This window comes from Myodes glareolus, chromosome 15 (assembly GCF_982192425.1).
Source record: "Myodes glareolus chromosome 15, mMyoGla1.1, whole genome shotgun sequence".
Lineage (NCBI taxonomy): Eukaryota > Metazoa > Chordata > Mammalia > Rodentia > Cricetidae > Myodes > Myodes glareolus.
Genome location: NC_142040.1, coordinates 19,705,651 through 19,732,858, shown reverse-complemented (window position 1 = coordinate 19,732,858; position 27,208 = coordinate 19,705,651). Strand labels below are relative to the sequence as shown.

General features: G+C 41.2%; 1 protein-coding gene across 5 annotated transcripts in view; it reads left to right on the top strand.

The window, feature by feature from the left end:
- Fam151b (family with sequence similarity 151 member B) overlaps positions 1-26,965 on the top strand; it is a 33,981-nt gene extending 7,016 nt beyond the window's left edge. For 4 of the 5 annotated variants that reach the window (XM_087896790.1, XM_048455908.3, XM_048455909.3 and 1 more), the window contains exons 3-6: positions 3,097-3,262; positions 7,510-7,727; positions 8,421-8,556; positions 23,496-24,448. In XM_087896790.1, the coding sequence (XP_087752916.1) occupies positions 3,097-3,262; positions 7,510-7,727; positions 8,421-8,556; positions 23,496-23,655 (680 nt within the window). In that variant the 3' untranslated portion in view covers positions 23,656-24,448. Of the gene's footprint in view, positions 1-3,096; positions 3,263-7,509; positions 7,728-8,420; positions 8,557-23,495; positions 24,449-26,769 lie in introns of those variants that run through there. The other variant, XM_087896791.1, reaches the window with a different exon arrangement.
- The last annotated feature ends 243 nt before the right edge of the window (positions 26,966-27,208 follow it).

Genomic DNA, 27,208 nt, shown 5'->3' with positions numbered 1-27,208 from the left:
GGTCCTGGCATGGGTTTCTGAGGATTCCTTTTTGCACACGAAGGAATACATTGTATCCACAGAGCATGTTTTATCCACTTCACAATTAAAATGCAAACTGTTGTTTGCTACAAACCCTGTTACTGTCTACCCTGTGTACCATATACAGGAGGCCAGCAGGACACATGCTAAAAAGAAGTCAGCAAACATGAACAGACACAGAGAAATGGTGTTAAAATACACTGAAGAAAAGCAGTGATGAATTCCCAGAAATGGGATGGTACTCCCGGAAGGGAGGGGATAAAAGTCCTTGCAAAAGAGACCTGGAGATGGTCTCACTGTGGGATACCCAACAGGTTTGATGGCACAGTCTCCCATAATCTTGTTAAGGAGTTAATTTTGCTATGTAAGTTGGTTTTCTCCAGGCTGACCATCTGTGGAAGGTTCCTGGGACCTTAGACATGGGCTACTAGAAGCCAGGCTACAGGTGCTCATGACTTCAATGATTGTACCTCTTTTCTCTTCCTACCAATAGTGAGGAGAGGGTCCTAAATCTTCACATCTTTGGCCAGCACCCCAGTCTGTACAGATTGGTATATGTCACTGCAATTTAGATTTGTGTTTCCTAAAAGCTTAAATACCCTTGGTGGGCTGGCAAAGGCGGTGGCCCCAGTCCTGACGGCACAAGTGGAATCCCAGGGCCACACACGCGACGGCAGGAGGGAACCAGCTCTCACGCGCTGTTCTCTGCCCTCCACACCACAGCATGGCATGCGTGTGACCCCATAAACAAATGCAATATGTAATAATTTTTTGTTTTGTTTTGTTTATTGAGACAGGGTTTCTCTGTAGCTTTGGAGCCTGTCCTGGAACTAGCTCCAGGCTGGCCCCGAACTCACAGAGATCTGCCTGCTTCTGCCTCCCAAGTGCTGGGATTAAAGGCGTGCACCACCACCACCTGGTTCAAAATATGTAATAATTTTTTAAAAAGAGAAATACCCTGGAGCCTCTGGTGGTGTCTTTGGGGAAGTGGTCCCATCTGCTACTGACTGCTCAGACCTAATTGTGAACTTTGGGGACCCACAAACTTTCATTCTAATCTCTATTTGAACTACCTCCGTTCATTTTGATTCAATTGCATATATCTCCCATAAACATGTTAGCTTTATTTTTAAGATTTATTTAATAATTTTCTGTGTCTGAGTGTTTTGTCTGCATGTCTGTCTGTCTACCATGCATGAATATTGTCTGTAGAGGCCAGGAGATGGCACTGGATCCCTGGAACTGGAGTTACAGACAGTTGGGAGCTATTATGTAGATGCTGGGAACTGAACCCAGGTCCTCTGCAAGAGTAGCTAGGGTGGCAACCACTGAGCCATCTCTCTAGCCCCAGTTTGTGGGTCTATTACACTCGTCTAGTCAAAAGCCACATACCCAGATTGCTTTGTGGTGGTCCTCACTCTGTCTTGGTTGGTCTGCAGGTGTGGTTACTATGGACACATACTCTTAGTGTTCTAAATTCTCTTCCGTTGTGTGGGAGTGGGTGCTGGCCTGAGGTTTATAAAGGCCTTGCAGCTGCCCTGTTGGCTGTGTTGGCACTGGAATTATATTGTATTGTAGTGCTCTGATTTGAAGCTTTTTCTCCAAACTCATCTAAATTTAATTGCCAGTGGAATTGTATGGAAGATGGAAGTCTCTAGAACGATATTTGGGGCTAAGTTGGAAATACTTCCTTAGTATACTACTAAAAATCCCAACAATTAACTATTTATCTACTTTCTTCTCATTATTAATGCAAATTGTTCAAAGAAACCAGTTGACACTTGAAGCGTCTCCTGGAAACCACGTACATCAACTCCACAAATTCTCTGGTTCCTCTCCTCTCCATCTTCTGCCGTGACTACAAATGACCGTGTTGCCAAGTTTACTGTTGTCTAAAACAGATTGCTCAGTAGGTAAAGGTGCTCGCTACCAGGCCTGTCAACTTCAGTTTAATACCCAAACCCTCAGGATAGAAAGAGAAAACCAGCTCTCGTACATTGTCTTCTGACTTCCATGTGCATACCGTGACATGCACATGCGTGTACACTGTGGCATGCACACAGACACATATATTCACAAAATAAAGAAATAATTCTAAAAATTAAGACAGATGTCTGTTCTTAAGTCAGTTTCCATGAACCGTTCCTTCTTTACCTGCTAAGGCTTCCCCAGGTCCCAGGGCTGGTACTTTATGTCAGGGTTTCCTTAGGACAGCAGCCACTTTCAGAAGTCTGTTTCAGATCTCCTGGTAGCAGGCATCCAGAGCGAGGGTGGTGGCGAATGCCAGTAATCCCAGCATTTGGGAGGATGGAGAGCACAGCTACAGGTTTGAGGCCAGTTTGGACTATGTGGTGGTAGTCTGTCCCACCAAACAAGCCACTTTTTAAAAGTAGCTAAGTTTTAAATCAAAGACAGTAATTTTTGTGTAACATTTCAGGCATGAAATCTTTGGATTCTAATTTGAATATCAAGAAGATAATACATGCAGCTGTCTATGTATCTGTGTGTATATGTGTGTCTGTGTATTTGTGTGTGTGCATGCATGTATGTATATGCATGCATCTATATATCTCTGTGCATAAATATGTATGTATATGTCTGTGTCTATATGTGTGCATATGTGTGCATGTGCATATGTATGTGAGGGTGTGTATGTGTGTGTCTATATATCTCTGTATGTGCAAGTATGTGTGCATGCATGTGTCTGCATATTTGTGTGTGTGTGTGTGTGTGTCTCTGTATTTGTGTGGTGTGCAGGTTTGTATATTTCTGTGTGATACCAGAGGTAGAACCAAAGTCTTGCTCATACTATTAGGCAAGCAGCACCTTTGAGGGACACTCTCAGCTCAAATAAACTATCTTTGCTACCAGAAAATTCCAACAGTACTTAACAGGCTTCCCTTCCCTTTCTGTACTACCTTTACCAGAAAGAATTTATAAGTAGGATGATTCCTTCCCTCTTCCTCCCTTTACCGGAAAGGATTTGTAGGTAGGGTGATTCCTTCCCTCTTCCTCCCATGGGCTTCTGTAGTTCCATCCTTGTTCAGCAGTAACATAGCTCTCTTACTTGGGCAGGTGCTGCCCACATGATAGAGGCTGATGTCCTTCTTCCTAGTGATGGATCAGAGCATGGCCAGCCAATCATGGCCCATCCTCCTGAGACATACAGCGATAACTCTCTGCAGGAGTGGCTGGCTGAGGTCATCAAGAGCAACAAGGGCATCAAGCTGGATTTCAAGAGGTATTTGTACAAACATGCTTCTTACTGTTGCAGAATTCACTCGCAGGAAAAGCATTAACATGTGCATCTCTGTCTTTGATTACCTATTTTTACACCTTAGTCAACTGAAAATGAAATTTTAGGCCTTTATGTGTTCCCAGAATAGACTTAAAAATGGTATCATGCTGATAGGTAAGATTGTTCCTTTAAGACTGAAGGCAGCTTTTATAGAGGAATGTCTTACTTTCCTCTGTAAATGGAAAACAAAGTGCTTTTCTCCACCAGTGCTCTGAAGGAGAGAACATAACAGAGCCGTCCATGCAGACTCAGTTTGACTGCTTTGCATTAGTAGAAAGGCTTTTCTGAAGTCTTCAGTAATTGCAGTGTTCTTCACAATACTTTTCAGGAATTGACCATGTGTGTAGGAACGGTTCTCAGGTTCTCATTTCGCCCCCAATGGCCATCGCAGGAGATTTGCCTTCTATTGTTTTTGGCAATACAGAAACTTTAATGCTGGAGTTGCTGGGAGGCAGTGGCTTCCCACAAGCCCCCAGCAGCCACTGCCATCCAAACACAGAAACATGGCAACCCGACCTGTCTCTGAATCATACATACCTCAAGATATTTCTGGCTGGAGAGGCAGCTCAGTGGTTAGGAGCCCTTGCTGATCTTTCAGGGGACCCAAATAGGTCTCCCAGCATCCATGTCTGGCAGCTCAGAGCAGCCTCTACCTCCAGCCGGGGGATCCAACACCCTCTTCTGACTTCTGCAGGCACCTGCACCCATGTGGCACCCATGTGACACACTCATAAATTAAAAAAATTAAAAATCTGTAAAATCAAATTATCTCAGGAAGTGAGTAAGGATTTGAAAAGCTTGTTGGGTTGTTAAGATGGCCATCACCGTTTGTGAGTGAATGCCCAGCAAGCCTTGTCCCTCTGCTGTAGCGAGTAGCTATATAACCCAGATGTATACGAGTCCGGATTGATGGGGATGGGTGAGTTAAAGAAATTCTGAGAACCAGAGAGATTTGTGGGTGGTTTGGGCCCATCAGCTTTATGGGCAGTCTTGGTCCCGGCGGGCATCACTGAGGGTGTCACCAGAGGACGAGCGCTGAACCAGCCTCAGATCCCAGGGCCAGTCAGTAGCACTGGGCAGTTTAAACACTTAGCCCGCTCCTCTTCCACGTGTGCAGTGTTTCAAGTGTTTGCTGTTGTCTGTGAGGCCATCTTTGGCGCCCGTAGATTAGCTTGTGCGTTTGTGGGGTTTAGCTGCTATTTTAGTGACCCGCAGAAGGGCCAAGCCACTAAAAATAAATTAATTAAATTTAAAAAATGTATCTTGTAAGCTTTATTTTATTTTTAATTAAGTGTGTATATCTGTGTATGTGTGTACATGCATCGCAGCTCCTTCAGAGGCGATTTGAGGACATCACACTCCCTGGACTTCGATTATATGTGACTGTGAGCCCCCAGCATGGGTGCTGGGAACCAAACTTGGGTCCTCTGCAAGAGCAGCATACAGCATGCTGATCGGGGCTGCAGAGGTGGCTCAGCAACTCTGAGTATGCACTGCTCTGCAGAGTAAGAGAAGAAACATGTGTTACACAGTTCTGAAAGCTGTGTGTGTTTTATATACGGTCCCCATAAAAATCCCAAGAGCTTCTGTTCTCGAGAGAATAGAGACCCTGCTTCTGCTTAGATGCTTGGTAGTGGAGAGCATCAGCCTATCTGGGCATGGAGAGCTCACTTCTCTGTTCCGTCTGTGGTGCTTGGGACCAAATACAGGGCCTTGTGCATGCCAAGTGCCTGCTCCACCACTGAGCTACATTCCCAGCCTCAGAGTACACGTTCTTCTTTTCGTGTGTGTGTGTGTGTGTGTGTGTGTGTGTGTGTAAACTCCACAGCAGGCTCGTGGGAGTCAGAGGACACTTGCGGGAGTCAGGTCCCTCCTTCCACAATCAGGTCATTAGACTTAGCAGCAAGCACCTTTACCAGATGAACCCTGCAGCCAGCCTGAGTTTTAAAGCAAACCTCTGAACTACCTCTGTAAATGGAGCTGAATGGTATTTTAGTGGATCTTGCATTATGCTTCTAGGTTATTTTGTATAGCATACAAATAATAATACATGATTACAACATGGCATTATGATTGTCATGTAGTAATATATGGTAATGTTTAAATTTCATCTGGAGTTTTAGCTGGCTGTGGGGTTTTAAAAGATTTTCATCTAAAATACAATGTTAAGTTACTTCTTATAAATTAGGGATGGTTTTTATTCTGTTGCCTTGGATTTGTAAGCAGGCCAGATAAGGTAAGACGCTTGGCGTTATCAGTTTACTTTCACATCACTGTGACCGAACTGTTTGGCAGAGGCAGCTGTAGAATCTTGGCTCAGGGCTTCAGAGGAGTTTCGGTCCGTCCACTTCCCTGGAGAGGACAGATGCCATCTGGGGCAAGGCTCTTGTGAGAGGAATCAGTTCCCGTGGCAGCAGACCAAGAAGTAAGCTGAGACCAGGTGCAGGGAGAGCCCTCCCAGGCCTGCCCCTTGAGGTCGATTCCAGCATCCTAAAGAAAGCCTTACGCGGCCTGTAAAATAGTACCACAGGCTGGGAGCTGAGTGCTCAGCCCGTCTCGGAAGCAGTTCAGAGTCCGAGTGTAACTTTATGCTATAGCTTTGCTGCATCTTGTTGTTTGGTTGGTTGGTTGGTTTTGTTTCTGGAGTTAAGTTCTTGAACTTGAACTTTGAACTCTCTTCATAGTTGCGGCACTTCTCCCCCCCCCCCCCCACCCCCCACCCCCGCCACCTCAGCCTCTGGTGCACCTAGCTTTGTTATTTTGTTTTGTTTTTTGGGACAGGGTTTCTCTGTGTAGCCCTGGCTGTCCTGGAACTCACTCTGTAGGTCATACTGGCCTTGAACTCAGAGATCCAGCTGCCTCTGCCTCCCAAGTATGGGATTAAAGGTGTGTGCAACCATGTCCAGCTAGTTTTGCCGATTTTTTCGTTGGATTTTCTGCTGATTTGGGGTCTTCTGTAGTTCCATGTGAATTTTAGAATTTGGGTTTTAACAGACATCAATGTAATAGAAAGTCAGGAAGCATTACAGATAAATAAAAGCATCGAAATTAGGACCTACAAGGTCCTGTCTAAGACTTACTTTATTAATCCACTAAAATCTAGGGTGTCCATTTCAAAGACAGTGGGGAGACTATGAAAGGTACAGGAGACTGGAGGAAAGGAAACACAGATGGACATGCCCGTCCTCGGGAAGAGAGGCTGTCTCTCCATCCACAGGGTCTCAGCCTTTACCACAGTAGCACAGTAGCTGTTTCTCCTGGTGAACCTTTCTAAAGGCTCAGAAGGGTCATCTTTAAGGTTGGAAGAACCTTTAGAAGTAGTGAGGTTTTCCAGTTAAGTTGGTATGTGTGTGGATTTGAGAACAGTTAGACACACATACACACACAAAGTAAAGTAAATATGATAAACTAACCGGACCATTTTGTAAGCTGGGTGTGGTGGCACACACCTTTAATTCCAGGACTTAGAAGCAGAGGTAGGCGATCTCTGAGTTTGAGGCCAGCCTGGTCTACAGGGTGAGTTCCAGGCCAGCCAGAGCTAAGTAGTGAGACCTTGTCTCAAAAACCAACAGATAAAGAAGTCAAAACAACATCAAGAGCTGTTGTGAAGTCTGTGAGCATAGCCGTGGAAGGGGAGAAGACAGACTCCATAGACCTGGCACTGAAACCTCCTCCCTCCTTCCTCAGAAGGTGCTCAGAGCGCAGAAGAGCCGGCTTTGTATTAGCTTCAGGAAGTGCTTTCCAGGCATTTTATAAAATGTGTTCATGTGTCCAGACTCACCCAGTCGTGCATGACGGAGAGACCTTGTCTCCCGCAGGATGTCAGGTGTCAAGAGTCGCTCTTACCAGAGACTGAGATGTGGTGAGGACCACCTCTCAGAACATGCCCAACTGTACCCGCCATATTGGAAAGTGAATATGTCTCTCTTTTCTTATATCATTTCACATTTAGTGACCCGAATAGGAGTTTTGAAGCCCCCGTTTGGGTCATAGGTACTGGTATCAGCCATATAGTGGTAAAATCTATAAGTCACTGTCATGAAATAGAAGCATAAGTATTTTGAGGTAAGTTGTGTGGGTTACTCTTCCTCTCTTGTCCCATAGGACATTTTACATTTGTATTTTGAGCCTGAGAGCATTAGAGATTCTCAGAGCAGGGCAATTCACTGGTCCCCAACTCTCTTCGTCAGTCTGGCAGCCGTTAGAGCTTCCATGCGGTTCCTGGAGAATGTGAAGCCGCTCCTTCAGCGTCCCGTGTGGATCAATGCGGATATTCTTCCTGGGCCAAACGGAAGCAGCAAAGTCGTGGATGCCAAAGCCTTTCTAGACACCGTGACGGCTTCCTTTCCAGATGTGACCTTCTCCTTGGGTTGGACAACAGGCTGGCATCCTGAGAAAGTCAATGAAGGTGGTAATTCTAATCAGGTGCTTACTGTTGGTTGAGTTAAAGGATCCTCCAGTTGTCAAAGCAGCACGCACTTTAATACAGAGCTAAAAAGTCCACCCCACACAGCCTGGGGGCCTAAAGGAAAGATGTGACCCTGGGGAAGGGGCAGAAGGGGGGTACCCCCCCTTAGGTTACCCCTCATAGGTCCTGATGATGTCTGTCCACACGCTTCCCATGGATTTGCGAGCTGTAGCAGAACAAAGGTCTTCACCTGCTGTGAGCATAGCCCAGGTCGGTCTGTGCAGATGGGTAATGGCCTCTGCGCTCATTTTCCCACGCAGTCTACAGCAAACTCAGTGTGTCGGCTGAAGTTCATACATGCTGCTTTCCAGGCAGCCGGGGCCAGAAGAGTGAGTGTGGCTGAGGACACCGCTCTGGCCCTGAGCATTTCACTGTTGTTGGGTGGCTTAATGATGGAGGACTTAATTAGCAAGAGACAGGGCTTCACCCAGCATTAGAAGCATAAATAAAAGCAATCTTTTCCTTGCATTGCTATGTTTTAATTTACTGTGAAGTCAGTGGAGACTTCGTGAATTTTCTAGGATCTCATCTATAAATTAGTGACAGAGTTGTCTTTTTCTGGGTAATTTGGTCTTTTAGTTAATTGACTTCCAAGATTCCAATCCAAAACTTACCTTTCCTTCCTTCTCACAGGCTACAGCTGGACAATGGTGAAAGAGATGGCCTACATATGCGGTGGGCTGACCCAGCCTGTCACGTTTCCTGTCAGGGCAGCTTTGGTCAGGCAGTCTTGTTGTCAGTTGCTGTGGCTGTTGAAGAAGTCAAACAGGTATGAATTTTCATCATACCAGCCCGAGGTGTGGGTGTGCAGATACTAAAGCTAGGAGGGTGTGCTAGTGTATGCTGCAATCCCAGCCCTTGGGCAGTGGACGCAGAAGGATTAGGAATTCAAGGTAATTTTCAACTACAAAGGGAATTGGAGGCTAGCCTGGGCTATAGAGACTCTTTCTAAAAGGAAAAAAACCATGACATAATAAATATGAAAGGACAGCGTGTAAGAAAGAGAAGGGGTAAAAACTGATGCGCTCAGCACAACTTCCCTTCTCAGCAGACCTGAGAGCAGGCTTCACCCCGTCCTCCACTGTTTCTGCACATAGCACTTGCAGGTAAATTTGTCATCTTTTAGTTAGAAGCTAAAAATGTGGTTTGTCTTTGAATATTACCATTACATAAATATTTTTCACATAAAACTTTAGTGTTTTGTTATACAATTAAAAAAAATTAGTTGGGAATGGCAATATGGCTCAGCAAGTACCCATTTGCCACAAAGACTTGTTGACCTGATTTCATTCCCTGGGACCCATGTAATGTAGAAAGGGATCTGACTCCACAGTGTGGTCATTCATGAGCACATTCATGCGTGTACACATGCAATAATAATAATAATAATAATAATAATGATAATAATAAAATACAACAATAATAATGATGATATAAATATACATTTTGAGGGATGGCTCAGGGGTTAGGAGCCAGTGCTGCTCTTGCAGACCGAGTGCAGTCCCAGCCCCTGCGTCAGATGACTCTCAGCTGCCTGTGGCCCCAGCTCTAGTGAGATCCCGCCTCCAAAGGGCACCTGCGGTCACCTGTACAAACTTACCCGCAGACATGAATATGTATTCATAATTAAAAATAAACTCTTAAAGAAATGTAATAAAGAAATAAATTTAACTTAATTGTACCATCTATTAAATGTTAAAGTATACTCTAAAGGTACAAATATTAAAACAGCGTGGGTCCTACTTTTTTAGGTCAGTAGAAGCTCAGAAGTCAACTCAAAGCTGTTCCAGAACTTAGTGTGGGTTATTTGATGGCAGTGCAGCCAATCAAAGCAAAGGTCTAATAATTAGGATAGTACCAGAAAAAGCTATGTTTACCGGCTTCCTTAAATTTTTTGCCAAATATGTCCCCATTGAATTAACACTTGAATATTAAATTGACAGTGTATGAAGAATAAACAAGGATGGCTTTTTTAAAAAAAAGATTTACTTATTTTATTTTATGTGTATGTGTGTTTCACTTGTGTATTTGTATGTGTACTGTGTGCCTGCCTGATGCTTACAGAAGCCATTAAAGGGCATCAGGTCCCCTGTAACTGGAGTTACATGGCCGTTACCTGTAGGTGCTGGGAACTAAACTCGGGTTCTTTGCAAGAGCAGCAAGTATTCTTTACCACTGGGCCATCTCTCCTCTAGCCCCAAGGTCAGCTTCTAGTGTAGTTATAGATAGAAGGCTTTTCCTGGTGTTAAAGGAACAAGTCCAGAAACCATGAAATAAAATTTTGAACACATAAAAATAAGAAACTCTGAAAAAAATGGTATTGTAATACATGTCGGTCAGAGAGATGTAAAGAATTCTAACACATAAAAATTACAACCATCTAGCAAAAGGGTCAATTTAATAGCTCACCATGTCAAAGAGAGTAGAGGAATCAGGCATACATCTATCATAGATGCAAACTGATTGATTTCTTTGAAGAATAATTGGGCATGTGCTGTGGATTTCATCAATAAGGGCGTATCTTCCTAGAAGTTTGTACACATACAGAGGAGGTACTAACACATATTAAAGCGTTGCTTGTAATTACAAAGGACGTGAAACATTCCAACTGCCCTCCAGCCAGAAACTGGCTGAGTGTGCTGTGGTGGGCTCTCATGATGGAGTAGGAAATACTAGCTATAGGCCATGCTGTAGGCTCCTGTTTTACTATGAATAAATCTCTAAGATAATTCTGTTAAGTGAAAAACATTAAAGTTCAGAATGACCTGGGTATTATGAGTCCACTTGCATAGGAAAACTGAATTATAAAGTATTTATAGATGACTTAAAGTTCAAATTGTCTGAGCAGTGGTAGGCAGCATTATCGTGGAAGAGAAACATTAGATGGTACCAGACAATAGACTAACCAGGGTCTTCATTGCAAACAACTGGAACCAAGTCTGACTAAGTAGTTGAAGAGAGATGTATTGAGCTAATGAGAAGTTTGTTATTTTAATAGTCTGCAATGCTTTAGACATTCTTAGGACAAACATGCCATTTATTAACTCTTATTATTATTAACTCTGCTTCTAGTTTAGTTTGTTTTTATTGGTGTTGGATAATTACTCGAAAGTCAGCTGGCATACTATATTAATTTTTAAAGATTACTATTTAAATTATGGTGCTAAATTAAATTATAAAAATTAGATTCTCCTACAGAACTCTAATGTCTTTGAACATGTCTCTGCATAGTCCTGTTTGAAAAATCTTCCCAGGATAAAGAGATTATTTTCATGGATACAGAGTACTTAGTGGTCATGTGTGTAAGCCCCCGGCAAAGGCTGCACTCCACTCGTGTGCCGTGTGCAGCACTTCCGCTAAACGGTCACGATGATTTTGAAAGGTCATGTCTGATCCTGAAAATTTTGCAGCTCACAGAGGCACCTGCTAGTCTAAGAGCCCTTAATCAGAAACAATTCTTTCAAACACAATCCTGATGGGCTTCGTAAAATGCAGAAGGCAACCGCCAACAGACATTGCTGGGCTGTGGGTTGTGATCAAGTCTAGGAGCTTTTAGAAGGGTTTGTTGAGCAGAAATTGCACACTTTAGATATCTGCTGTAGGCCTTTCAGACTGAAAGTGGTGGACTGTGCCTAATGATTTTTCTGTGGTTTTACACGTGAAGGGCGATCACGACAGGAAGCTATTTCAGTGACCGTTCTGTGCAGGAAGTTAACAGTAATCTTTTATAGCTTTGCTCTCTTTTCCTTAGTAAGCAGTCTCACAAAATATAGAGAAATGACTGATTATTTTTACCCTTTGTTCTGAATTTGTATAACTGTTAGTGAATTATTAGTAGCTAATTAATCCATGAGTCATTTTTTTCACAAGAAGGACAATGTTTGAGAAATATTTTTTAAAGCAATGAGTTCTAGTGTCATAAACAGTATAAATTACCACCATTTAAAATAGTGCTCTCAACTCAAATGTAAATACGCATGTAAACACACACTCCTCTAGAGAGGTGGGGAAGTGTGGGGACCGCGTTACACCTTAGGCTGTCCTTAGAGATACCAGTTGCTGTGACACCGTGCCTCATGTATCACACTGGATTTCATTTTTGTTCGTGTTTATGAACTAAATGCTGTTTTCATTATGACATTTTTATTAAGACATTGTCTTGACTTTTGCATGTGTATGTGTGTGCAATGCACACATGTGTGTGGGAAACCCTTTTCTGAATGCCAGTGCTGTGTATGAAGTTGCCTGAGGCTTAAAAGATTGGGAGCTAAACCTCTTTTTATTGATCTGATACAAACAGTTTTTCTTCTCCTTCAATTTATCTCCTAAATACATGTCAAAGGAAGTAGTTGAAAATGAGTAGCTAAATGGACACTAATCGTTCCCAATAAAAAGACAATTTAGAATTCATTTCAGTATCATTTTATTAATGTATAAAGACAAATATGTTTTCATTTTAATACTTTATCTCTTAAGTTGGTATTAAAATATATACTTCAGCCTCACAATAGTAGCAGATACTTAAGGTTAAGTATATATATGTACACACACACACGTATGTGTTTGTATGAAAGGGGAGCCCTGGGTATTTCATCAATGCCAGGCAAAGCACTTCTCCAATGAACTGTATTCTCAGGCCCTAAAGTTTTCTGTTTTGAAAAATGAATAGTTATGGAAGGGCATATTTACTTCAGTAACCATAATGAAAGTCTAACACAAAATAAGTTTAATCCGACTTTAGATATATGTAGCAACTGTCATTGTATTAGACCCAAAATAAGTACAGTTAAACTTTGGAGCAGTGGTTCTCAACCTTCCTAACACTATGGCCTTTCAATGCAGTTCCTCATACTGTGGTGGCCCTACCATGAGATAATTTCGTTGTCACTTGTCACTGTGACTTTGCTGCTGCTGTGATAAATATCTGATAGGCCACCACAGGTTGAGATCCCTGCTTTAGATACAGGCAGGGCTGTCATTGTACCGGCTAATAGAACTGTTACAAAACTTAAGAGGTTTTTTTTTTTTAAATTCTTCTGTAGAAAAAAAACACCCTTAAAAACTCCATTGTCCTTACAGCTCTAATGGCCTTACACTGCTTGAGGTGGGAAGAAGTCGGGGGTTTATTATGTATTTTAAATTAAAGCAAAAGCCCTTAGGTGTTTATCCAAGTTGACTGACACCAACAAATCTGATCAAGATTCTACCTTGGAAGACTAAAAGTTGGACTGGGAATGTAGTCAGTGGGAAGGGTTGGCCAGCATGCGGGGCCCTTAGCGCACTGGTCAGCATGCGGGGCCCTTAGCGCACTGGTCAGCATGCGGGGCCCTTAGCGCACTGGTCAGCATGCGGGGCCCTTAGCGCACTGGCCAGCATGCGGGACCCTTAGCGTACTGGCCAGCACCAAACAAATGATGACAACAAACCCCATCTCTAGTTTGATGCACATTGCTCATGGTCTATGTGGCTACACTGTATTTATGATGTATTGCTATTTTTAAAGGTTTTTTTTAAAAGTTTTAAGTGCGCGCATGTGTGTTAGTTCATGCAGATGCACGTGGGAGCACACACGTGTCCCTTCAGCTGCTTGAGTTACTGTTGTGAATTAGTTCTTTATACCCTGAATTTGTTGATATGCATATGTCTATATATAATATGCACATGTAATGTTCACATGCTATGTGTATGAAGGTCACTTATTTTACTCACTTACATTATACTCGAATCTTCTAATAATTTTATCATTTTAAATGGTTTTCATTTGATTTTTGAGTCTTTGAAGTAAAAATTTTTTAAACAATTTTATTTTTATCTTTTTAAATTTGATAGCTTTCACCACTTTTTTCTTTTTCAGGTTTGTTGGTTAGTGTTCAGAACAAGGGTTCACAGCTAGAGGAAGCTGGCTCTCCAGCAGATAATGCCTGAGGACATTTTGGTTCTTGGACCTTCTGTGTGTGGCAGGGATCCTAGTGGCCTCTTGTGCCAGGATCCATGAGTATGTTCTAGGACACCACCTCACTCCCCACCGGGGAAGAATTCTCTCACACGGATGTCATAATGTCCTTATAGAGAATTCTAGAAAAGTGTCCAATTGTTGGTGATTATGGGCATTGTCAGTGTGAAAGCTTTTCAGAGCTTGCAAAAATGCCAGTATAAACAAGCATTTAAATTCCTATGCTTTTTCTGTTCCCATGAAAGCAATCTTGGCTGGGTGTGGTGGGCACACGTTTAATCCCAGCAGGCCAGCAAAAGGCAGGCGAATCTCTGTGAGATCAGCCTGGTCTATATTGCGAGTTCTGTCCAGGTCAGCCTTTCACCCCCCCACCCCCATCATTTCTTTATCGTATTTGTCTTGTTATGGTTCTGTGTCAATCTGCAGATTTTTCTTCTCAGTTTGAGGTCTGAGCATTTCATACAATGACCTGCACTTTCTATGTACTCGAGGAGGTCAGAAATGACATTTCAGTGGCCTACATGTGAAACCTTCTAAAGCGGAGGCTTTGGGGAAAGCTGAACTTGAACAACCTTTCTGTTTATGATTTAACAAGTGATTTATTGCTTTTTTAATGGCCTTAGAAGCCAAGTCTCATAAATTATATTTTCTTAGAAAATTGTTCATTCCATGTTTTTAAATTTATTTAGATATAGCTGACTAAAGTAGTTTATTACTTTCTTAGCTTCTTACAAGCCTTTAGTTCCTTTATTACCTTTTCCATTAATTTTTGACTAAATATTTTGTATGTGTGGTGTATGGATGTGTACATGTTCATATGTGCATACATGTGCATGCAGATGCACTCACAACCCAGAGACTGGTGTCAGGTGTGTTCCTCAATCACTCTTCTGTGGACATAAGTTTCTGTCCTACCTGGTCCCAGAACTGTTCAGACCCAACAAAATACATAAAGGCTTATATTAATTATAAACCGTTGGCCTATTAACTCAGGCTTATTATTAACTAGTTCTTACAACTTAAGTTAACCCATAATTCTTATCTATGTTTAACCATGTGGCTTGATACCTTTTATCACTGAGACATTCTCATCTTGCTTTCTCTGAGTCTAGGTGCTAACTACAGACTGAGCCTTTCCTCTCCCAAGAATTCTTCTAGTCTGATCACCCCACCTATACTTCCTGCCTGGCTACTGGACAATCAGTGTTTTATTAAACCATTAGAAGTCACAAATCTTTACAGGGTACAAGAGCATTATCACACAGCACTTTCCTTTATTTCTTTTTAAAACAGGAACTCTGAATCTGATCTCCTTTTGTTTAGCTTTTTTCTTAACCATTGTCCATAACAACTTGTAATAACATTCTAAACAAAGACATTCATAGTCCATTTTTGGAGAATGTGAGTGTAGTTTTTTAGTCTACTTCCTGCTGGTTGTAGGTGCTAATAATCTTATGGGGACCCAAAGAAAATTTAGGATTATGCCAAGTTTTGACAAAAGTATTCATTGAAGCTGGATCATCTCAGCCAGCAGTCTTAAAGCTGTTCTGGATGTGGAACTCAGAGGAAACTGCAACAGAGGTCTCTGAAACATTGAATCATCAAGACCATCCATTCCTATCAGAGATTTTTTTTGGGGGGGGGGGGTCTTCCTCTAACAAACCTTATTTTTCTTAACCCAGAATGAATCCACAACCTCTTGTTTCTTGTGGAAACAAAAGCAAAACCTCTTCTCCAAAGTAACATATCTTTTGACTTAAATTTTGAAGTCAAGACATTTTTAAAATATATATGTTGAACTAATTCAGCAGCATTCATAATCAAATGTCCTTTAGCAGCTGTTGCTCCTTCCTCAGCAGTCAAACAATTCAAAGACAACACAGTAACATACAGTATCCAGATTCTGTGTATTTTCTATCTTTATGTTTTTTTTTAAAAAAAACTATTTCTTTTATTTTTAATTTTCAGTTTGTTGAGACAGGGTTTTTCTCTTTTCTTTGGCTATCCTGGATCTCACTCTGTAGACCAGGCTGGCCTGAAACTGAGAGATTCACCTGCCTCTGTCTCCCAAGTGCTGGAATTAAAGGCATCTGCCTCCACACCTGATTGTGTGTGTGTATATATATTCGGACATTCTCTATTTATTTTCTTTTCTCTCCTAACCTATGTATATTTTTAGCATTGTAAACCATTTATAGGTTTTTTTTCCCATCTGAATCAGTCTTACTGTATCTCTCTCTTTTTCTGACCACGCGATTCTTTAATTTGCTAAGTGATATGGCTAGGATTAAAGCTGTGGCTTTGGTGGCTACATCCACGCCACTCCTTGACTTCCTGAGAGTCTAGCTTCATGATGGAGGTGCTGGTGTGAGCCACGCTTTTTATCACAATTCAGTGGTGTTTCTAGATCCACGCCACTCCTTGACTTCCTGAGAGTCTAGCTTCATGATGGAGGTGCTGGTGTGAGCCACGCTTTTTATCACAATTCAGTGGTGTTTCTAGATCCACGCCACTCCTTGACTTCCTGAGAGTCTAGCTTCATGATGGAGGTGCTGGTGTGAGCCACGCTTTTTATCACAATTCAGTGGGGTTTCTAGATCCACGCCACCACCAAGAAGCATGCTGCTAACTGCTCATAAACACCATTTAAGTGTTCAGTGACAGGGCCTCTTAAAAGAGCTGCATGGGGGCTGGAGAGATGGCTCAGCGGTTAAGAGCATTGCCTGCACTTCCAAAGGTCCCGAGTTTAATTCCCAGCAACCACATGGTGGCTCACAACCATCTGTAATGAGATCTGGTGCCCTCTTCTGTACTAAGAATACTGTATACATAATAAATAAATAATTTCTTTTTTAAAAAGCTACATGGTTTTTCCTGCTAATGCTAAATCAGGAAGCTTCTCTTAAAGGAACTATGCCTCTGCTTGCTGCCAGCAAACAGAGCCCACCTGAGATAATGCTGCTACCAAGAAGCTGCGTTTGACTCTGTTCTTTTCTTTGTCTAGAATCCTCTTTAAAAAAAAAAACTTTCTTAGATTTTATGTGAAAATTCATGTCAAATTTGGGCACCATTTCGATGGAAGTTTCTATCCTGCCCAGCCCCACAGCTCTTCAGTCCCAATAAAATACATATAGGCTTATATTAATTATAAACTGTTGGCCTATTAGCTCAGACTTATTATTATCTAGTTCTTACAACTTTAGTTAACCCATAATTCTTATCTATGTTTAGCCACGTGGTTTGGTACCTTTTATCACTGAGGCATTCTCATCTTGCTTCCCCTGCATCTAACTGCTAACTACAGACTGAGCCTTTCCTCTTCCAAGAATTCTTCCAGTCTGATCACCCCACCTATACTTCCTGCCTGGCTACTGGCCAATTATAGTTTTATAAGACAAATGAAAGTGACAAATCTTTACAGAGTATAAGAGCATTATCCGGGCTGTAGAGATGGCTCAGAGGTTAAGAGCACTGGCTGCTCTTCCAGGGGTCCTGAGTTCAATTTCCAGCAACTATATGGTGGGTCACAACCATCTATAATTTGATTGGGTTCCCTCTTCTGGCATGCAGACAAAATATTGTATACATAATAAATAAATAAGTAATAAATAAGCAAGCAAGTATTATCCCACAGCTCACGCCACCATAGTTTTTATCCCCCCACCCCATGTGGAGGGTACAGATGTGTGCTCATGCCATCACACCCTTCTATGTGAGCCCTGGGCATCCCTACTCAGGTCTGAGTTCCAGGACAGCCATTACACAGACAAACCCTGTCTCAAAAAACAAAACAAAACAAAACAAAACAAAAAAAGTATTACCCACAGGCCCATCTCCCTGCTTCTAGACTAGATGATAATTCTTTAGTAAGCTCTTGGGTTGGATTTATTTTTCTACATTATGACTTAGTGATTCCTTCCCTTTCTTCCTTAGAATATTGATTTCCTTTTATTGCTCTGGTTGGATTCTTCACTGCTGGTTTTCACCTTTGCATTTGTTAAGATAGCTTTGAATTACTTATATTAATATATTATATTAATTAGTATAATTTATTAATTATATTATTATAGATAATATAATATATTAGTATAATATAATTATATTAATTACTTATATTAATATAGATGTTGGAGACTGCCCCTTTTCTCTGCCCTGTGCTTGAAATGTATGTCAGTCTTCCAGAGCTTCTGACACTGCTGATCTGAACTAGTCTGCAGCTGTTAGCCATCCAAGTGGTGGGTTTTTTTTAACCAGTTTGACTTTAATAATATTTTCAGCCTTCACTGATATGTAAGTGGATAATGACTGTATTTCTACTTTGTGGGTTTATAAATGAAAAACATTTGATGGTAAATCTGTTGACTTATTTCTAGGTGATCTTTTCTGTTTCATGGTTCTGTGTGTCTGTTTTTAAGCCAATACCATGTGGTTTTTTATTACTATGGTTTTGTAATTTGACTTTACAAATGTGATACTTCCATTATTTTTCTTCTTCCTCGAGAGTCTTTAGATATTTAAATTTTCTGTAGTTCCATATCAACTTCAGGATATGATTTCTATTTTAAAAAATCCCATTCTTGTTATGGTGGTTTGAATGAGAATGTCCCTCATAGGCTCAGGTATTAGAACACTTGGTTTCCGTTGGTGGTGCTGTTTGGTGAGGTTTAGGTGGTGCAGCCTTGCTGGGAGTATGTCTCTGGAGGTGGGCATTGATAGTACTCTCAGCTTCCTGTTTCTATCACCATGCCTGCCCCTTGCTGCCATGCCTCCCCATCATGGACTTTTGTCCCTCTGGAACTGTAAGCCAAAATAAACATACTTTCCATAAATTACTGTTGGCCATGGTATTTTATCACAGTATCATAAAAGTAACTAATTCATGAGTAGGTACTCAAACTGGACTGTTGCTCTGAAGAACCTGACCATTCCCTCCCCTAAGGAGTATGGAAGACTCTGGAATTTAGGACTAGAAAAGTGTTTGAATGCTGAGAGCAGAGCCTGACGGGCCAGCCTGGCAGGGTCCTGAAAGCCAGCAATGCTGGAGCTGGGCGGCTGTGAAGGGTGCCTGGTTCAAGAGGTTTTAGAGGAAAGCAGGGACTTTAACAGCAGCTTGGACTGAGATCATTCCTGGGATATTTTAGCAAAGACTCCGGTTGCCTTTTGTCACTGTAAGAACTTACTTGAGGCTAAATTAAAAAATAAAGGAGTAATTTCTTTAGTGGAAGAAATTTCAAGACTATCTAATGTCGAATTTATGGTTTGGTTATTATTGACAACACTTCTGCAAGTGTACAGTGAAAAGAGCAAGGGGCAAAGGGAATGCAGATGTCCTGCTCCGAGAGAAAAGGAGCCCCAGGAAGCTTCATGCTTTTATCATTAATTACGTTCGTGCTTAGCGTAACTACAAGTATAGTTCTGAGTTGTTGAAGAATTTGATCCTGTATGAGGTGACTGACCATTAACTTGCTTGTCTTAATTATCTTTACCAGTTTGCAACGTTAGTAGTTTTTATAAGATTAGGATTTGCAGCTTTATCTCTGTTAAGTTTGGTCCTCAAAAAGTAACAATTTCTGAACTGAAGCTTTTAGTATCAAGATAAAACTTCAAATAATTAATACAGTCCACAGAGAGTCTGGCAGCTTTACTTTCCTTCCCCGTTCACGATGCATCACTACAGAATATCACAGTTGCTTGTTCGACTCAGTGACCACAAGAGAAGGAGGCTAGACATGCATTCTTCAGCCTGAATAGACTTTAGGTGAGGGGAGACATTCTCTAAGCCAGTGGTTCTCAACCTTCCTAATGCTGTGTGGTCCTTCATCACAGTTCCCCAGGTTGTGGTGATCCCCAACCATAAAATTCTTTCATTGCTACTTCATAACTGTAATTTGGTCACTGTTATGAATTGTAACACAAACATCTACTTGCAGACAGCCCTAGGTTACCCCTGTGAAAGGGTCTTTGACCCCCAAAGGATTGCAGCCTTGTTGATTGTTGAGAACCACTGCTCCAACCAAGCTGTGTGCTGGTCTGCTTTAAGTCTTTGTCTTGCTACGTCATAAGATAGGAATACCCCAGTTTCTTGTGTTTCACGTTTGGTACTCATTGCTGTGGCCCTAGCTCTTTAGCCTTTTATTTATTTTTTTAAGATTACATATTAATAATATAAAACATTTTGTGAACTTAAAATGTCCCATAGCCTTATAAATTTAAACATTTTCAAAGCTGTTCTTTTTTTTAAAAATCTAGTTTTTAAAAATTTTTTGTAAATCTACAAAATTTTCTCTTAAGAAAGTTTAAAATCTCTCAACTATGTGCTCTTGTAATATCAAAAAATAAAGAACCTTTTTCCTTCAGGAGGGAGCAAACATAATTTGCATAGACAAAACCAAGCTCAAGAAATGCAAGCTTTGACTGTTTTATTTGTTTAAATTAGCATATATTGTTATAGATTTATTTTGTTATAATGTTTTGTGCATTCTTTTGTTGGTCACTTCCTAGGTCTTAAGAAGCTGTCCTTGGAGACGGAATGCTTCAATTCGGAGAAAATTATGTTTCTGACCATGAGATAATTTATTATAATAATTTTCAGCTCCTTTTTCCTACTAGTATGATTTTATTTTTGTTTATGCCTGAATAAAAAAATCCCATTGTGTATATTACCGCATTTTCTTTAGCCATCTGTTAATATGTATTTAGGATGATTCCACGCCTTGCTATTGTGGTAGTAAACATGCTTGTGCGGGTATCTGTCTGATAGGACGTGGAATTCTTTGGGCATATGCCCGGGAGTATCATAACTAGGTGTTCTGGTAATTTTATCTTCAGTCATGTGAGCAGCCTCTACACTAGCTTCCTTAGTGGCTGTGCAGTTTTACATTCCCACCAATGATTTATGTTTTCTTACATCCTCTTCAGAATTTGTTATTTGTTTTCTGTGGTAAGATGGAACCTCAAAAATTTTATGTGCATTTCTTTGGTGACTAAAAATGTTGAAGTGTTTTAAAAATAGTATTGGCTGTTTATGGTCTTTTGAGAAATCTCTATTGAATTCATTAGCCCATTTATTGATCGGAAGATTTAGGACTTGGGTGTTTATTTATTTATTTTTGCGGTTCTTTCTGTATTTTAAATGTTAGCTTTGAAATGCAGGTGGCTCAGACTTCCTCACATCCCGTGGGCTATGTGTTCACTCTGTCTTTGCATTTGACTCCCAGAATTTTAAAAATCCCCTCTCTGCCTTATTCAGTGGCTCATCAGGGGCTGTGGATGTTGGTAGAGTGCTGGACTATTACACACAAAACCCTGGGTTTCTTCCTCAGAAGTAAATAAATCAATTAAGTAACAGAAGTGCATCATTCAGTCTCTGAATATTGGCTTAATTCTGTGGTTTCTCTTGCTGTTGACTTATAGTTTTAGTTCAGTGTAGGTAATATGATACATTATTAGGAAGTATTTCAGTTTTATTAAGGCTTGTTTTGTGGCCTGCAATTTAATTGATTTTAGAGATTTTATCTGTCACTAAGAAGTATTTGTTCCCTGCCAGTTGGCTGAGATATTCTGCAGCTGTCACTGATCTGAAGTCCCCCCCACTAAAATGGTCAGGGTGGATCTGATCTTGCATGCCCTTTAGTGTTTGTTACATAAAACTGGGAGTCCTAAATTCAGTGCATAGACACTTCCGATCATTTTCTCCCTCTCGGTGAGTTGTTCCTTTGTGGATATGTAGAAGTCTTCTCCATCTGCTTTGGTGAGGTTTGGTTTCCATGGGCAGGTAAGGCTGGGGACTGTTGGGCAGAGTCGCAGTCACATGTCTTCCTTGTGGTCACCTACTGTGGCAGTCTGCGCCTGCTCCCAGCAGCAGGGAAGTCCGGGAAGTGTGGCTCTTGTTTGTGTAACTGTGTAGACAGAATGAAGAGGTTTGTTACATAAGAAAAATAGGAAGTTAAACAGAGCCAGCGCCGTCTGTCATGCAGTCTCGTGTAGTGTTTAACTCCTGCTTTCTGTTTTCCCTTGGGTGATTTTAAATTTAATTTCTCAATCATTAATGCATAAGTTCAAAAACTAGACAGAACCAAAGGGTGACTGTGAAAAGTCCACCCATCTACACAATCCTCCCTAACCATAATCACCAACGTCTCCCCGTCTTCACAGTCCTCCCTAATGTCTCCCCCATCTACACAGTCCTCCCTAACCACAACCACTAATGTCTCACTAGCCAGCTATCAGCTTCTGTGTGGAAACATGAGTAAAGATAAATATGCATTCTTCCTCTCCCTCCTCTCAGAGCGTCTGCCTTGTGTATCTGGGTGGGAGGAGGGTCTGAGGACAGGTGATGGAGCAGGGATGCACAGGTGGCCCCGAGGTACCGCCCACCCGGTGTCTTGCTTTGTGCTGGTTACACTGACATTCGCTTCATAATGATTGGTTTAAAGTACATTCGTGATTTATATACCATCTTAAGGTTTTTCACAAGAAGAATGTTTTTAAAAATGTATCCTGAGAATTGGTTTAAGTGAATCCATTTAAGATACCCTTTAACAGTCTTATTTATCCCATTTCCGTTTTAATAAAATGCAGAGCTATTTAATGAGGCAGAAAGTTCTTTTCTTAACCTAAACGATCGTATCTGTGTCTCCTTGTAAGGTCCGTTGCCATGATTCTCAGATAAATTAATAGATTCCATCTCAGAAAGAATATATAGAGTTAAAAGCTAATGTTCACTGTTGTCTTTTTTGTGGCCTATACTGAAGTTCAGAATTCTTTTCAGTGTGGCACATATCACTTCTAGGAACTGAATCTGAGCTGTTTCCCGCTGTTATGTTTCTTTACCGTCATTTCTCATCAGGACAGCAGCCTAGCAAAAGCGTGCTCCTCACTAACCTTGTGTCTTTGGTAGTAGCAGGAGCCTTTTGGAGGTCTCTATGGATTCCGATGAGTTTGATGGGGGGAGGAGAATGTGGCTACTGAAAAGTGTGGTGTCCCAAGGCATGGCGCAGCAGCCGCATCAATAGAAAAGGAAAACAGAGCAAAGAATACCCAGACTCTGACATGTCCTGCATATATATAATTTTACATATGCTCTTATTTTAAAAATTATTGTTATTTCTTTTTTTCACTTTATTTATGTATTTAATGTGTGATGAGGGACACAGGTGTCTCACAGTGTGCATGTGGAGGTCAGGGGACAATTTGCAGGACCTAGTCCTCGCCTTCCACCAGCTGGGTCTGCAGGGTTGAGCTCAGGTCAGCGGCTGGCAGTAGGCCTTTCCCCCATGAGCCTTCCCCACACCTGTTTGCTCTGTTAACAGCGTCTCTCCGCATTCTGTCACCTCCGAGGCACTCATTAGTGGCTGAGTGTTGGGGTGACAGTGACACTCATCACTTCACAGTCTCTTCCATCGGGCTGTCTATTTCATGGCCAGACAGCTGAGCAGACCCAGGTATCCAGTTGTAATTTCGTTTGAGAAGCAGAGTCTTTGATCAGCAGCAGAGTCTTTCATCAGCTCCTTTTACAGAATGTGGCTCATTTCCAGTGCTGCTGTGTGGTTTCTGAGCCACGGCGGTGCAGTCTTGTGATTGAAACACAGAAGCTGCATAATGTATGCGGAGCAGTGGGGGTCTGTCCGCCTCTGGCTGCTCTGATGCTGATGAGGGAATGAAGCTGGGCAGGGATTCGACTGTTGGAGACCTGGGGAAATTTTTCACCCGTTTCTTATCTTCCACTTTATCTGTACACTTCTGTTTTAATACAGGTACAGCCTGACTGTTTGGACTGGAAAAGATGACAATTATTCCACTGAAGATTTACTTTATATTCGAGACTATTTTAATAAAACTCAAGTTTTCTATGATATTTTGGATCCACAAAACCATGAATTTAAACAAGCCATTGGGATCCGAGTCCCTCTTTAAGAATACAAGAATTAACTTCTTCTAAATCATTTTCTCTTTTGGCTTCATCGTCCTTCCCTGCTTTGTCTAAATTAATTGCTGTATTAATTGTGATTATTGGTTTGTGCTAAATTTATCCAATCAAAATGTTTATTATGTACTTACTCTACCTTTATAATGTCATATGTTGTACATATGAAAGACTTCCCAACTGCAGTAAAACTGTTTTAAAATTATAGCAAAAATGTCCAAGCTGGGTGTGGTAGAAAAATGCTTTTAACCCTAGGACTTAGGGGACTGAGGCAGGAAAATCAAGAGTTCAAGGCCATCCTGGACAACATTGTGATACCCTATCTCAAAGACAATTTTTATAAATTCTCTGTAATCACCAGACATTAATTTTGTAAAAAAAAATCAATTAATGAATTAACTACTTTTTGGTGAAATTAGAAGCACGATATATTTGTCCAGAATGAAATACTTCCTATCTAGCCCTTAACAATTTTCTTGAAAAGTTTTCCTGTGTTTATTTATTTATTTATTGTATGCATGCATGTGAGTGTGTCATGGTGCATATGTAGCAGTCAGAGGAAAGTCTCTAAGTATAGGTTCTCTTCTTCCACCTGTGTGTCCTGGAGATGACACGCAGGTTGTTAGGCTCGGCAGCAAGCACCTTTACAGCTGAGCTATATGTCTGGCCTCATAGTCTTAAGACAATAAAATATTCTGACTAAGTAGCATTTAAGAAGCTGCCACTTAGATTTAGATATAAAGGAATTAAGCTGTTCTAAGAAATAAAAGTGCTTAAAGAGAATTATGAGAGTTATTCTATTGCAAAGTATATTCTGAATGGTTACTTGTGTGGGTAAATATCTGTGCTCGAGTCTTCACACCACACACAACTGAAGGACACTTTGGCCTAAACACAAATGCCGAGCTTAGAAGGCATTTGGCAGTGAGTATAAAGACCTCCTGGCTTCTGAGGCAGGCAGGAAGCACTAACTCTAAAAGAAAATACAGATAAATGGATTTGAACAAGTGTCTCATCAAAAGACACCATTGAGATGGCTCAGTAGTTAAAGGCATTGACAGCTTTTCCACAAGACTCAAAGTTCAGTTCTTAACACCCACATGGTGTCTCACCGCCATCTGAAACTCTAGATCTACAGGATGGAATGCCCCCTGCTGATCTCCTTGAGTACTGCACTCATGTGGTGCACAGACACACATGTACGCAAAACACCTATACACATAAAATAAAATTAAATCCTTAAAAAAAACAGTACTGGGGCGTATCTGACAAAGGGCTGCTATTTTATGTCATGTACACCTTTGAAGTGGTAAAAAGTCAAAATCTTGAATTAAAAATGAGGAAAAATAACAGCTACACCATGAAATAATATATCCACACTCCCAAAGCAAATTTTTCAGAAAAGGTTCTGGACAGTATTACCATTCATCCAGGAAAGGCAGGTTAAATCACAGTGAGATAGCAGTGCATACATCTCAGAGCAGCTAACACTAGAAGGACTGACAGCTTGTAGGGGCAAAGAAACATTTCTACAGTTTTCAGTAAAGATAGTATCTTTGACTAGGATCCAACCATTATATCCATAAGCATGAAGTCAAGGGAGTTCCCATGCTCACAGAGATTTGTGATAGAATACTGGTAGCTGTTGTATTCTGAGTCCTAGTTAGAAACAACACATTTTCACCAGTAAGATGTAGACAGGGGTTTCTGTCCCGTCCAGTCCTGCAGCCGTTTGGTCCCAAAGAACTACATAGAGGTCTACTACATTAATCATAAACTGGTTGGCCTAGTAGCTTAGGCTTCTTGTTAACTAATTCTTACATCTTACATTAACCCATTATTCTTGTCTGTGTCAGCCACATGGCTTGGCACCTTTGTCAGCGAGTCATTCTCATCTTGCTTCCTCTGTGGCTGGGTGACGACTGCTGACTGAATCTATCCTCTTTCCAGAATTCTCCTGTTCTCATCGCCCCACCTCTACTTCCTGCCTGGTCTCCCTGCCTATACTTCCTGCCTGGCTACTGGCCAAGTAGCATTTTATTAAAAATAATACAAGTGACAGGATAAAAGATCATTGTCCCATAGCAGCAAGAGAACTGCTAAATATAATTAACTTATTACACAGTGTTAAAAAAAGAAGTTTGAACTGCTTAATTCGTGTTGTATGGATAACAGTAAACAGTGTAGAAGAAGTGAGGACAATGGAGTACATACTATATGTATCCTTTTGTACAAAGTCCAAGGACACTGTCTTAGTGAGGACAACAGAGTACATACTATATGTATCCTTTTGTACAAAGTCTAAGGACAGTGTCTTAGTTAGGGTTTCTATTGCTATGAAGACACACAATGACCACAGCTACTCTTATAAAGTAAAATATTTAATTGAGTGGATTACAATTTCAGAGGTTATCATCATGGTAGGAAGCAGGCTAGTGTACAGGCTGACATGATGCTGGAGCTCACTGAGAGTTCTACAACTTGATCCATAGGCAACAGGAAGTAAACTATATGCCCCCACTGAGTGTAGCTTGAGCATAGGAGACCTCAGAGCCCACCCCCTAGAGGGCCACACTTTCTCCAACAAGGCCACACCTACTCCAACAAAGCCACATCTTCTAATAGTGCCACTCCTTATGGAGGCCATTTTCTTTCAAATCACCATATGCACCCAAAAGTAATTTATGGCAACAGAGGTTCAAATGGTGGTTACTCATAGGATTAGGTAGAGTATTGGATGGGTGGTGGAACAATTTGGAGAAGAGATGAAAATGTCTATAACTGTTCCAACATTTTTGAAAGTAATATTTGGGAAGAAATTACCGAGATGTACATTCTACTGTGTTGTAAGTTATACATATCAATCTTTGATCGTATTTTCACAGACCTTGATGTATATAAATTCATAGAATGCTAACAGACACTCAAAAGCCAGCTTCTGTTAATGTGGAAAGATATTGTGGTTGCAAAACAGCACTATGGGATGGTTGTGTATGCAAAGCTGACGTATTCACAAGTACAGAGAATTTTGGAAAGTAGCTCAAACACAAAATACTTGACGCTTCCACATTCAAGCCTAAGGTATTGGTGTTGTCATCCCACAGTATTTGAATTCTGTTCCCGTGACTCACAAGATCTTCCCGCCTCAGAAGAGACACTGGTAAGAGATTTGATTGCTCCGAATTTCAGAGCCCTCCAGACGTACAATTGCTTTCGGTCCTGCGAGAGTGACGTGGCTGCTCATTAGCTATTATGTGTCGACTTCTCTGTGGGAAATTATTAAAATAATTCAGAACAGTTTGTTTACTTGCTTGGATCATAGTTCTCTGGGCACTTTACCCTCCTGTAATATGAGCTGTCATGTGGGTTTTTTTTTAAGAACCCCATTAAGTTTCCTGAGGCTCAGGGGGTAGGAAACGGAACAGACATTTCCCTGTGCTGAGACTCTGCAAGCGTTTCTCTGGGACCCTATGCTGGGACTCCATCCAGACTGAGGTGAGGGTCACGGATGCCAGAGAGGAAGCTTTGAGATACTGATAAGGT